Source organism: Hydra viridissima, unplaced genomic scaffold (assembly GCF_058129835.1).
Source record: "Hydra viridissima isolate aposymbiotic clone 2 unplaced genomic scaffold, HvirCarnegie_v1 scaffold_2, whole genome shotgun sequence".
NCBI classification, from domain to species: Eukaryota; Metazoa; Cnidaria; class Hydrozoa; order Anthoathecata; family Hydridae; genus Hydra; species Hydra viridissima.
This window is the reverse complement of record NW_028324301.1, coordinates 20,794,664-20,806,283: the sequence shown is the minus strand read 5'-3', so window position 1 is coordinate 20,806,283 and position 11,620 is coordinate 20,794,664. Positions and strand designations below refer to the sequence as shown.

Here is an 11,620-nt window from a genome sequence, read left to right as displayed (position 1 = left end):
TTAGATAAAATTTTAAGTATTATAAAAAAGGCTAAGTATTTTTCGATTATTGTAGATTGTACACCAGATAAAAGTCACAAAGAGCAAATGTCTATTATTATACGTTACGTTAACATTGCAAAACAGATGGATAACCAGGTTATCAGTGTCACAATTCAAGAAAGTTTTATAGGATTCATAAATGTATTAGATACTACTGGATTAGGACTTACTGAAGAAATTTTGAATTCATTGGAATCAAATAATTTATCTGTCATGGATATTCGTGGACAAGGATATGATAATGGATCCAATATGAAAGGTAAAAAAATTGGTGTACAGAAGCGTATAAAAGATATAAATTCACGAGCCTTTTATATTCCTTGTGTCTGTCACTCCTTGAACTTGGTTGTTGCGGATGCAGTCCAAGGATGTTTAGAACTTATGAGGTTTTTTTCACAAATTCAAGCTTTGTATAATTTTTTCTCTGCAACTACAAAGCGTTGGCAAATTTTTGAATCAAAATGTTGCAAATTAACAGTAAAGTCATTAAGTACTACCAGATGGGAAAGTCATGTGAATGCTGTTCGTGCTCTAAAATTGGGATTAAAAGAAATTTATTGTGCATTGAAAGAAGTTGTCAACATTGAAAAAGATTCTATTACTAGATTAACTGCTGAATCACTTGCATCAAAATTAAACAGTTTTGAATTCATATGTGGTGTTGTGGTTTGGCACGATGTATTAACTGAAATTAATTGTACTAGCAAACTATTACAATGTCAAACTGTAGACGTGAAGACTGCTGCAAATGCATTAAAGAAAACTATCGATTTTTTTGTTACTAAACACACTGAAGATTCTTACAAAATATATATTTCAAAAGCCAAAATTCTAGCTAATGATGCAAACTTGACCAATGAATTCAGTTCTATTTCACGTGAAAGAGCAAGAAAAAGAAAAAGGTTTTTTGATGATGAACCTTTTGAAGAAGATGGTGATATACAACCAAACCAAAAATTCAAAAAGCAGTTTTTTGATATTCTATTTAAAATAGCTAAAGAATCAATAAATGAACGATTTGAAAGCTTTTCAAGTACAATAGAACCGTTCGAGTTTTTGTATAATATCAAAGAAATTGATAAAATAGGAGAAGAAGGCTTAATTAATAAATGCAGATTACTGGAAAAAGTATTGACTCATGGTGATTCAAAAGATGTGTATTCAGAGGATTTGTTTCTGGAACTTAATTTGTTATCACGGAAATTAGATGGGAAAAAATCACCGGAATCTGTGCTTAAATGGATATATGATAGTCAGCTTGAAGAACTGTTTCCTAATGTTTGTATTTCCTTACGAATATTATTAACACTACCGGTAACAGTGAGTACAGGGGAACGTAGTTTTTCCAAATTAAAATTAATAAAAAATTATTTACGATCAACAATGGGCCAGGAACGTTTAAATGGTTTATCAATAATTTCCATTGAAAACAAAATTGCTGAATCTGTGGATATTGATACTTTAAGATTAAATTTTGAAAAATCTAAAGTTAGACGTGTTCCGTTTAGTAACTAAAAATATGTTTAAAATCAAAAAATTTCTTAAGAAAGTTATTGTATTTGTAGTATGCATTGTTTTATGATTTAAAAAAAGTGACATTTTTTGCGAACGAGCTCGGAATTTAAATCTAAAAGGCGCCTAATTTATTCTCGCACACATATAATATTTTTCACGAGCCGGCTCTGGTTATATTCTTAAATCATAGTGATATAAACGTGGATGATTTAAATTTTAAAAATCACGAAAAGTAATTAAACTTAGTAAAACACACTTTCATAATATCTCTAGTGGGCGTTTATGGTTTCTTTTCCTAAACATAATGTTCGAAGGAACCTTGATAAACCTCGTGGTTATCAAGACCAATTTTTGTGTTTAGATTCTAAGATGACTAAGAAACTTAAGCGTTTTACTATTCTTTCGTACTATATTTCAAAAGATTAAGCTATGGTATAGCTTTGCCAGAGTGAAGTCCGATAATAATTGCAACTTTGTTATTTTTATGAAAGTTAATATAAAAAAAAAAAGAAGTAGTAATAAAGAAAACGTGAATTATCAGTAGCAACACAATCCAATATTTACATTGTGGCAAGAAAAATGTTCAATTGGGCAAGTTGCAAAGTTAAAGTTTCAATTTCAACAGAATTCAGCATGAAAAAAAAGGAAGAAGTTGGAAGTGTCGTCAATCGGAAGTTATCAGGACGTCAGCGATTACATCTACTACTGAAGATAGAAGAGATGCAACCACTAGTAAAAGAAACAGCATACTAACTGTCTCAGATGCTACAAATGATATGAATAGTTCTCGAGAATGTCTAACATCTGTGACAACAGTGAAGAGACCAGGGCTGTGGAGTTGGAGTCGGAGTCAGAGCTCATTTTGGCTGGAGTCGGAGTCGGAAAAATTGTACCGACTCCGACTCCAGCTCAAAATAAATCTTTCAAAGTTTCATAATTTTAATATGGATATTACAGATGTTACTCATTAACATATATATATATATATATATATATATATATATATATATATATATATATATATATATATATATATATATATATATATATATATATATATATATATATATATATATATATATATATATATAGATGTTATTTCTTTTTAGAAAAGGTTGCACTACAGTAATTTTTTTGGGGATGTCGTTTTGTTTTAGAACTGATAAAGTTATTTAATTTTAAATGTTTCAGTTTTGTTTATATACAAGTAAATTAAGCATTTTCTTTCGTCCCCACATAAAAATAGATTCTGAAACTATTTATTTATTATGTCAATCAGTTTTTTTTTTTGTTTTTTTTTTGGTAGTCTAATGCGGTGGGTTTTTTGTTTTCTAAGTGGAGATTTTTTAAATTTCCCCGTCTTTAGACATTTTTGAGTGCGATAAGGTAAATTTGCCGTTTCTCTCTAACTAGTTTTCGTCCTGTTTTATTTCCATGTTTTTCACTTGATAATTTTCGTTGCCAAAAGTTTAACGAGATATTTTAAGGAAATATTTCATAAAATGTATATGAATTGAAAATATTAAAACACGAATATCTTTGGAACTAAATAAGCTACAGAAGTGGTTGAAACCATTTTGAAAATAAAATATATAAAGGAATCCAATGCATTTTAAATAAAAAAGATTTACATTGGCTATAAAAATTGCCTACACTCCCTACATTAAATAATAGATCATTTATCACGAAATTTTGAACATTTTTCAAGATACTAACGGTCGTGGACAAGATGAAAAGTGGTTTAGCTGTTAGAAGATCAAGAATAGCAAGGTTATCACGGATCATCATGGATGATTATAATGGATCGTGATAATATCAACCCAAGAACGCTACTTATATGGGGTGATAGCGTACACATCATGGTACCCTGTGATGCAAAATTTCAAATCTTTTTATTTTGTCCGCGTAAAAATAACTTCATTTGAATGTTTAAGTTGAGGGAAATTTTGACTTCATGGTGCACCAATAAAAACACCTGTAGAATGAGAACCACTCAATACAATTTGATAAAAATTGGTGCAAATATTGCCTATAGCCACACCAAACTTTGGATAAAATTTCAGTCGGATTGGTTGACTGGATTTATGGCAGTTTTAGTTAAATTTTGTTAGTTTTTTGCTACTTCTACCTCAAAACGCTACCGATTACTGTGATATTCGGTCACTATTTTCAAAATAATGGTTACATGAGTGCTCTACTATGCAATACCAACAATTTTTACTATAATTGTTTAATTGCTACATGTACCTTTTTCATTTTATAGACCAAAATAATGATTTGTTATTTGAAGCGTGGTTTGAATTGGCTTATGCATAGCGTGAAAATCTCAGCAATTCCTAAGGTATAAACTATTTTCAAAATGCATATAAATGCTAAAAAATGATTGAAAAGCTTTTCTAAGGATACCTACATAGGAAATAATAAATATTTATTTTTCTTAATACAGAAAAACTGTGAGAAAACCAAATAGTTTTTTATATTGTAAGATAATTGAATTAAAAAATTTAGATAAGATAAATAAGAAAACTGACCACTAAAAATTTCGGAGGGCCAGTCTGAGGAAAATCAATCTTCACAGATCAGGAGGAGAGGTACAAAAAGAGAAAATCTCCATCAAAAGTTTTCTATAAGTGTAATAATTTTTGAAGAGAGAAATGTTATGAAGGGCAGAAAAGTCCTTTGAAGAGCAGTAAAAGTCGTTTGTAGGACTGTCTCATCAAATAAGATCTCTTCTAAATTGTCATTAAGTGTGACAAGAATAATTAATTTAAGTATGTTAAAAATTGTTAACAAGAGTCATTAATACTGTTAACAAGTATCACTAATTCAAATAATTATAAGTATGTTAATAATTGTAAGTATGTTAAGTGGATTGTTATCCAATATAAATTTATGTTAAATTTTTTAAAATTTTAAGGCAGAGTTTGATTTAGTGAAGTTAGATTTAGTGAATTAACACTATGCCAAATCAAGCAAAGGTTCATGATGAAAATCAAAAGTTTGTGTGGCTGCTCTGTCTGAAAAGATGTTTAAGACAGCTTACTGTTTTCCAAGCAGATCGAGTATGCCAACTGTACTGGACCAAAATCATTATCAGTGATTCTCGGTACCACAACGAATCGTACAGAACTACTTTGCGCAGGAAACAAGAGGGGAAAGAAGTTGCACTCCCACCTTTGGTTGATTTCAAGTCATAACAAGTGAGACTTGAAACAAGAGGCACGATTTGTTATTGCCTAATCTGCTATATTGGTCGTTCAAAGCTGAAAGAAAAACATCCTCTTGAAGAGCAAACCACCATTGAGGAAGAATCAAGTGTGCGTTGCAGCAACTGCCTCAGCCCTTTAAAAGGTTTGCTACACCAATGATCTTAAATAAAGTAGAAGGAAAACCTTCAATCTTTAGCAGCAAATAATGCCAAAGCAGCCAAACAAATTGCATCTTGAGTTATTTCCAATAAAGAATTATCCCCGGAAGGCAATATTCGATTCACTAAAGCATCCGACGGGCCTTCACTTACAATAAACCCCGGTAAATATTTATTCTTAAATAATTTTCACACGCATATATTGAAAGAAAGTCTTAACTATTAAGAAATGAGACTAGATAGATTTCAGGAAATATATATTTTTGACAAGTTTCTAATCTCTTTTAAAACGAATAATTAAAAAGTTTTACCAAACTTTCTAAACAAAGTTTATTATAAACATAAAATATGTATGTTTTGGTTTCAGGTCAAAGTAGTGCCCTGTCACCGTCAAGCGCTCCAAAATTGACCACTCCAGCTCTTGTAAAAGTACAATTAAATACAGGCCTGTCAAACAACGGATTAAAGGAACTGGTTAATACTATACACCAAAAATCAAGCAGCAAGGTGGTAGAGCAAAATTTTTACATGAATTTCCTAAGAGCAGTTCAATACTTAATTGCCCTCCACATTCAACTTAGGCCTTAGGAATGTGGAGGGCAGCTGGTTATACCTAATTATTACCAGCTGCCCTCCACATTCAACTTAGGCCATATCACGGGGGTCAGTTCAATGGAAACGAATACAGAAAACTTCTTTAAAATGTTGATGTGCTGCAGCAACATACTGATACAAACTTGGTTCCCAACCTCTTTCCCATAATTGAAGCATTCAAAAATTTCAATTTAGTTGTCAAGGCTTGCTTTGAATTCATCCTAGAGCTGGATTTCGCTGAAAGAATTGAAAATTTCAAAAGATGTTACTAAATGATAGCTGGTGCGAGAGTGACACCAGAAAAAACTGTTGAAACTGCTCATCAAGATTTTTATAAACATTGGTCAAGGTATAAGCGAAAAAAAAAAAATCATCCAGAGTACAAAAAAAGATTGTTGTGCTGCATCTAAACAGTAAGCACCTTTTAAAGAACTGCTTGGATAATTTGAGTTATTAGAGATAAAGAGAAGAAAATCACCGCTTACGGTTTTTAATGAACATTTTAACCAATTTAATGTTTAAATGCTGTTCATTTAAAAGTTATGAACTTTGATATTACATTTAAAGTTGTAGAATATTTGTACTGAAAGAGTATATTGAACTATTTATTAAAAAAATTTTTGTCAAAAATTCAAAAAACATGTCTTAAATTGTAATCAGATGCTATTTAATGGCAACAATATGTAAAAAAAAAAAAAAGGGTTTAAATAGTTATTTTTTCACTTAATTTTGAAAGTAAATGTATTTAAGAAGGTTTCAATAGTCAATAAAAATTCGTTAACAGAGACGTATTTTTTTTTTTTTTTTTTGTTTTACTAACTGGTAATCTTTTGAAAAATGGTTTTGTACCATTTTTTAGGGTTTATTTGCACTTTGGTAGAAGTTTATAGGAAATGCTGAGATTTTCACGCTATGCATAAGCCAAGTCAAACCACGCTTCAAATAACAAATCAATATTTTGGTCTATAAAATGAAAACGGTACATGTAGCAATTAAAAAGTTATAGTGAAAATTGTTGGTATTGCATACATAGCAGCCAAGAGAAATTTTGGGCCCTGGGGAAGCTTTCTTATCGGGCCCTCATTATGATCAATTATATACCCAGGACCACTAGAAGCGGGCTCTGGTCATTGAAAACTAAAAATGATAATTAATTTATTCTTTTAAAAGTCAAAACTATTTAAATCTTTCAAAAGCTATTTTAAAAAACTATTTGTACACACACGAGGCCCCGGGAATCTTCCCTGTCCCCCTCTTCCCCCCTCTCGGCGGCCACGATTGCATAGTAGAACACTCATGTAACCATTATTTTGAAAATAGTGACCGAATATCACAGCAATCGGCAACGTTTTGAGGTATAAGTAGCAAAAAACTAACAAAATTTAAACTAAAGCCGCCATAAATCCAGTCAACCAATCCGACTGAAATGTTATCCAAAGTTTGGTGTGGCTATAGGCAACATTTGCACCATTTTTCATCAAATTGTATTGAGTGGTTCTCATTCTACAGGTGTTTTTATTAGCGTATTATGAAGTCAAAATTCCACTCAATTTCAACATTCAAATTAAATTATTTTCCGCATCACAGGGTACCTGAATGTGTACGCTATCACCCCATGTAAGTGGCGTTCTTGGGTTGGTGTTATCAAGATCCATGATAACCGTCCCATGTAGCAAGCAATATTGGCGCAATATTGGCGCGATATTGGTGTCAATATTGGCACAATATTGGAAAACATATTGGCCCAATATAACAATGTGAACATTTTAATGATATTGGCCTATATTGTTTTCGTGATATTGGTCCAATAATAATTTTATATATTGGCGCAATATTTAAATGTAACATCGGCGCAATATTGGTGGTAATATTGGCGCAATATAAAAATGTGAACATTTTAACGATATCGGCCTACATTGTTTACGTGATATATGGCCAATAATAATTTTATATATTGGCACAATAGACCAATTTTACAAAGAGTATATATATATACTTTTTGTAAAATTGGTCTAATCTTAATTTTTTTAGCGATTTTAGCGTTATTAGCGAAATATTGGTCTTTATACGGGGTGAACATTAGATAATATATTATAAATATAGGTTAACATCGTTAAAATGTTTGCGTTTTATTGTATTATATTATTTACTTTACAGAGTATATATACTTTAAATTGTATAATAGGAGCAGATATTTTAATTATTATAATTAAATATATTATTTTATGGTCAACTTATATCTAGACCAATTTTTTCTTATATAAAAAATCAAGATTATACAAATTTCACGAAAACTGAATGAAATTTGTTTTCTGCAAATAATAAAAAAACTGTAATGAACTGAATAAAAAGTAATATAATATAAAACAAGTAATATGTATATAAATAAAAATATAAAATACTATATTTTAGAATGTTTTATTTATTTCAGAGAAAGTGTTATCCATGGATTGTGAATTTTCATTTCGAAAATCGTCTTTTTCGTGTCGCCGTTTACGACCTCCATCTCGATCACTGGATTGTGCTAAAAAGCTACCAATACGCACTTTTATTGACTTCTCGTTTGAGTCCGGGTATTTTCTTGTTACCGCAGCTACAAATACAAAAAAAATATAAATACAAGCACTCAAATTTTGTTTCATATTCAAACTGATACAATTTTAATCACTATAGTGATTAGTACTATATATGGTGATTACATATATATATATATATATATATATATATTAGGGTGTTTCTTATTTGGGGCTAAAAATTTTTTTTTTTGTTTTTCAGTGGGCCACCCACTGAAATGGTTCATTTTGGTGAAAAAATAAATGTGTAAAAATTTCAAGGGGAAGAAAACATTTTTACTGGGCGCTACCAGTCATTGAAATTTAAGGCATATTTTACTATGCGCTCTTAGTCATTAACATAGGAAAAAATCATAAAACTGATGGAGACTGGTGATAATGACTCATTTACTTGGTACACATTTATTTACTTATTACATACATTAAAAACATCCATTTTCTGTCATTACATTTCTACTTATTTATTAATAGACAGCAATAAACATGCTTTTTTAATTTGATTGTAGGTTTATTAAAGACAATAGTTACTGTACTAAGATTAATCGCTCATGAGAGTTGTCTTTTTTCTGTCAGGATATTTCTGTCTATATTTTTGAACTACCAACAACAGGAACTGCTTTTGCTCTTCGTTATTTGTATGTAGTCTATTATATTTGTCCATTAGTGCTACGCCACATTCTGCAATGTCGTTGACAACCTTCATGCTTCGAACAGTGGACTTTACAGTCTTGAACTCATCATTATGTTCCCATTCTCTTACACTGTTTTGAAGAAAGTGTGATGGAAGTCCTGTGATGCTGAAAAATCTTCGTGTATTAAACGTGACAAAGTCCTCCAGTTTCTTTTCTTGGATAACTGAGCAGCCCACAGTAGCCCGTTTCATATGTATCTGATCTGAAACATTGTTCAATGCTTGGACCATCTTGACCTTCGTCTCAGGGCGAACCTTATCATCAAAAAAAGCTAAAGCAACAAGTTCCTCTGATAGGTACCATAGATGCCCTTGTAACTTATTCACAGCAATTTTCGAGATCTCAAGATGCTGGGTCTTGTAGGCATCCAAGTCTTTCAAGAGCTGCAGATCAAGTCTAGGAGCTGAGGTTGCTTCAGGAGATCTGTACCAGGCTGTAATGTACAGTCGAACCGTGAAAAGGCAAATATCCCTTATTCCCTTCTCCTCTCTTTTTGTCAATCTGAATTGGTCTCTAAACATCCAAATCTTCAACGCATAAATAGCTTTCGCCATCCAGCGAGCACGGTGTAGACCGGCAGGAGCTCTAAATGAAATGCCCCTCAAAGGTACTCCTTCCAAAAAAACAATAGACAACTCCAAAAGTTCTCGGTAGTCGTCAAGAGGTTGAAAGATTTGTAGCTGATCTTTGCAAAAGACGATTCTTTCATCAGTGATATCGGTAAGAGCATTTGAAGCGTTCTTATCAGACTGTGCTGTGTGGTACTTTGTAGAATCAAATGAGACCCAACTTTTTTGAAATCTTTTAAAGAGTGGTATGTCAGGTCCATTTGAAGGGCCGAGACACAGCAAAACTACTGCTTCCAAAATAATTTCCAGAATGTGGTGACGACATGCCAACCACAACATATCTTTCCCAAACTTCTGCTCTAGAAGAATGCAAGCCCCATTTCTTGGCCCAGTATTGGCTGCAGTAGTATCAAAGCACATGCACTTTACTTGATCGTTAATTCCCTATGTCACTGACACGTCATGCACTGCAGATGCCGCATTTTCACCTGTTCCTGATGGTAGTTTTGGGACACTAAGAAGCTGCTTCACTCCTACTCCAGATACTAGAATTGGAAGTCGGTCAACAGTTTCTTTATTGGTGATGTCAGCGAGTAATTTTCCATCCCAATGAATACATAAAGGAACTTCTGGTTTGAATTCTTTCTTTAAACCTTCTGCTATCTTCTTGCGGTGTTTTATTCGGTCCCTTCGAATGGAAGCTGGATTAACATTGTATTCTTTTGGATCATGACCAAGAAGTTGTAATGCCGGTGTTAACACAAGTGCCGCCCTACGATCACTCAATTTAGCCACATCTAAATTAGCTGCCAACTTCTCATTCAGTATATTTTTCCTGCCACGTCTAGGACGCTTTGGAGCCGGTGTACCTGAAGTTGATGGCTCAGGGTCATCTTGGTTACTAGGCGAGTCATCTTCTTGAGTTATGCTATCTTCTTTAGGGTTATCTTCACCTTCAGAAGATGATGAAAGAACAACTGTTTCTTCTCGAGATTTTCTTGCCATCTCCTCTCGGTCCCTTTTTCGGTTCATTTCTTTTTGTCTTTTTCTTGATACTTCTTCTTGCTTTGCCAATTTCTTATCGACTGGACCCTTTTTGCCTCTCCGAATTTTCTCTCTTTGGCATAATAGGAAGTTCTTATCCTCCTGAATGGTGATCATTTCCAATGCGTTGGTATGGGCAATATCGAATAGTTCTGCTAACCCTTTATTCCATTGATCTTCCTTTTGTTTCAAATAATCTGAACGCTTAGCTTTATTCTCCTTATTTTTCTTCAACTTTTCCCATTCCTTGTAAATGTTTTCGATTTTAGGGACAACGTGCTTCTTTAATTGCACTGGTATTCGGGCCTTTGACCAAACTCTAAAAACATCATTTGCTGTGGAATGTAATACTTCCCTAATGCTTTGCTTGGCAATCTGCTTGTAATGGAAGAAAAGGGCCAACACTTCCCTTTTTTGATGGAAGCATAACACAATCTAAAGAAGAGGACATCTGTCCAATAAGCCATATCTCCGTTTTCTTTCTGGTAGCTATTGTTGCACTGGTTGATGAAGCCATCATTGTACAGTAGTTACACTAGTTTAACCTGCAAAAGGAGCAATTAAGCATTATAGACACAATTCTGCACACTAAAAGTAAAAAAATTACTAGTTAAAAGAGGTTTGTACGCTAAGCACCAACCACTTTTGTTGCATAACATCATACGCAACATAAGCATTTTTAGGGTACATTTGCGCAATACTGTAGGGTCGGTAGCGACCCCTAAAAATCATTCTAAAAAAAAAAAAAAAAAGTGCATTACTTTTTTATGATAATGAACCAAATGGCAGGGTGGCCCATGCAAAAATCGAATCTTCAAAAATAAGAAACACCCTAATATATATATATATATATATATATATATATATATATATATATATATATATATATATATAATTAATATTTAGTATATATATATTAATATTTAGTAATTAACATAACATTTCACTAAATTTAATCCCATTATGCTTTACCAATTACGACCTGGCAGGATGTAAGTGCAGCAAAGGACTTTTTCCCTTTTTTGCCATAGGTTGAATATAACAATGAGGTTTTTGGGGAGAGCAGCTTTCCCATGATAGCACTTGTCATTTTTTTAAAATCTTCTCCTCCTACAGCTGTTAAATAGTTTATCTAAATAAAATCACACAAATTACTCCAGTAATGTTATAACCAGCTCATAACTTATAAAGCTCCAATTTTTTTTACGAAATTGGACTAAATTG

General features: G+C 32.3%; 2 protein-coding genes across 5 annotated transcripts; one reads left to right on the top strand and one right to left on the bottom strand.

The window, feature by feature from the left end:
* The first annotated feature begins 87 nt into the window (after nucleotides 1-87).
* LOC149892390 (zinc finger MYM-type protein 1-like) lies at nucleotides 88-1,557 on the top strand. Its single transcript, XM_090078126.1, has one exon. It carries the CDS (start codon nucleotides 88-90, stop codon nucleotides 1,555-1,557), a length of 1,470 nt encoding a protein of 489 aa, XP_089934252.1.
* Nucleotides 1,558-7,922: 6,365 nt separating this feature from the next.
* LOC149892389 (uncharacterized) lies at nucleotides 7,923-11,596 on the bottom strand. 4 transcript variants are annotated; one of them, XM_090079679.1, is made up of 3 exons: nucleotides 11,369-11,596; nucleotides 11,158-11,228; nucleotides 7,923-10,941 (listed from the first exon to the last, which is right to left on the bottom strand). In XM_090079679.1, exon 3 carries the CDS (start codon nucleotides 10,511-10,513, stop codon nucleotides 9,797-9,799), a length of 717 nt encoding a protein of 238 aa, XP_089935805.1. In that variant the 5' UTR covers nucleotides 10,514-10,941; nucleotides 11,158-11,228; nucleotides 11,369-11,596; the 3' UTR covers nucleotides 7,923-9,796. The 4 variants fall into 4 exon arrangements, with proteins under 4 accessions (XP_089935805.1, XP_089935804.1, XP_089935803.1 ...); XM_090079678.1 differs by having other exon boundaries at nucleotides 11,158-11,208; XM_090079677.1 differs by having other exon boundaries at nucleotides 7,923-11,208.
* Between the last annotated feature and the right edge of the window lie 24 nt (nucleotides 11,597-11,620).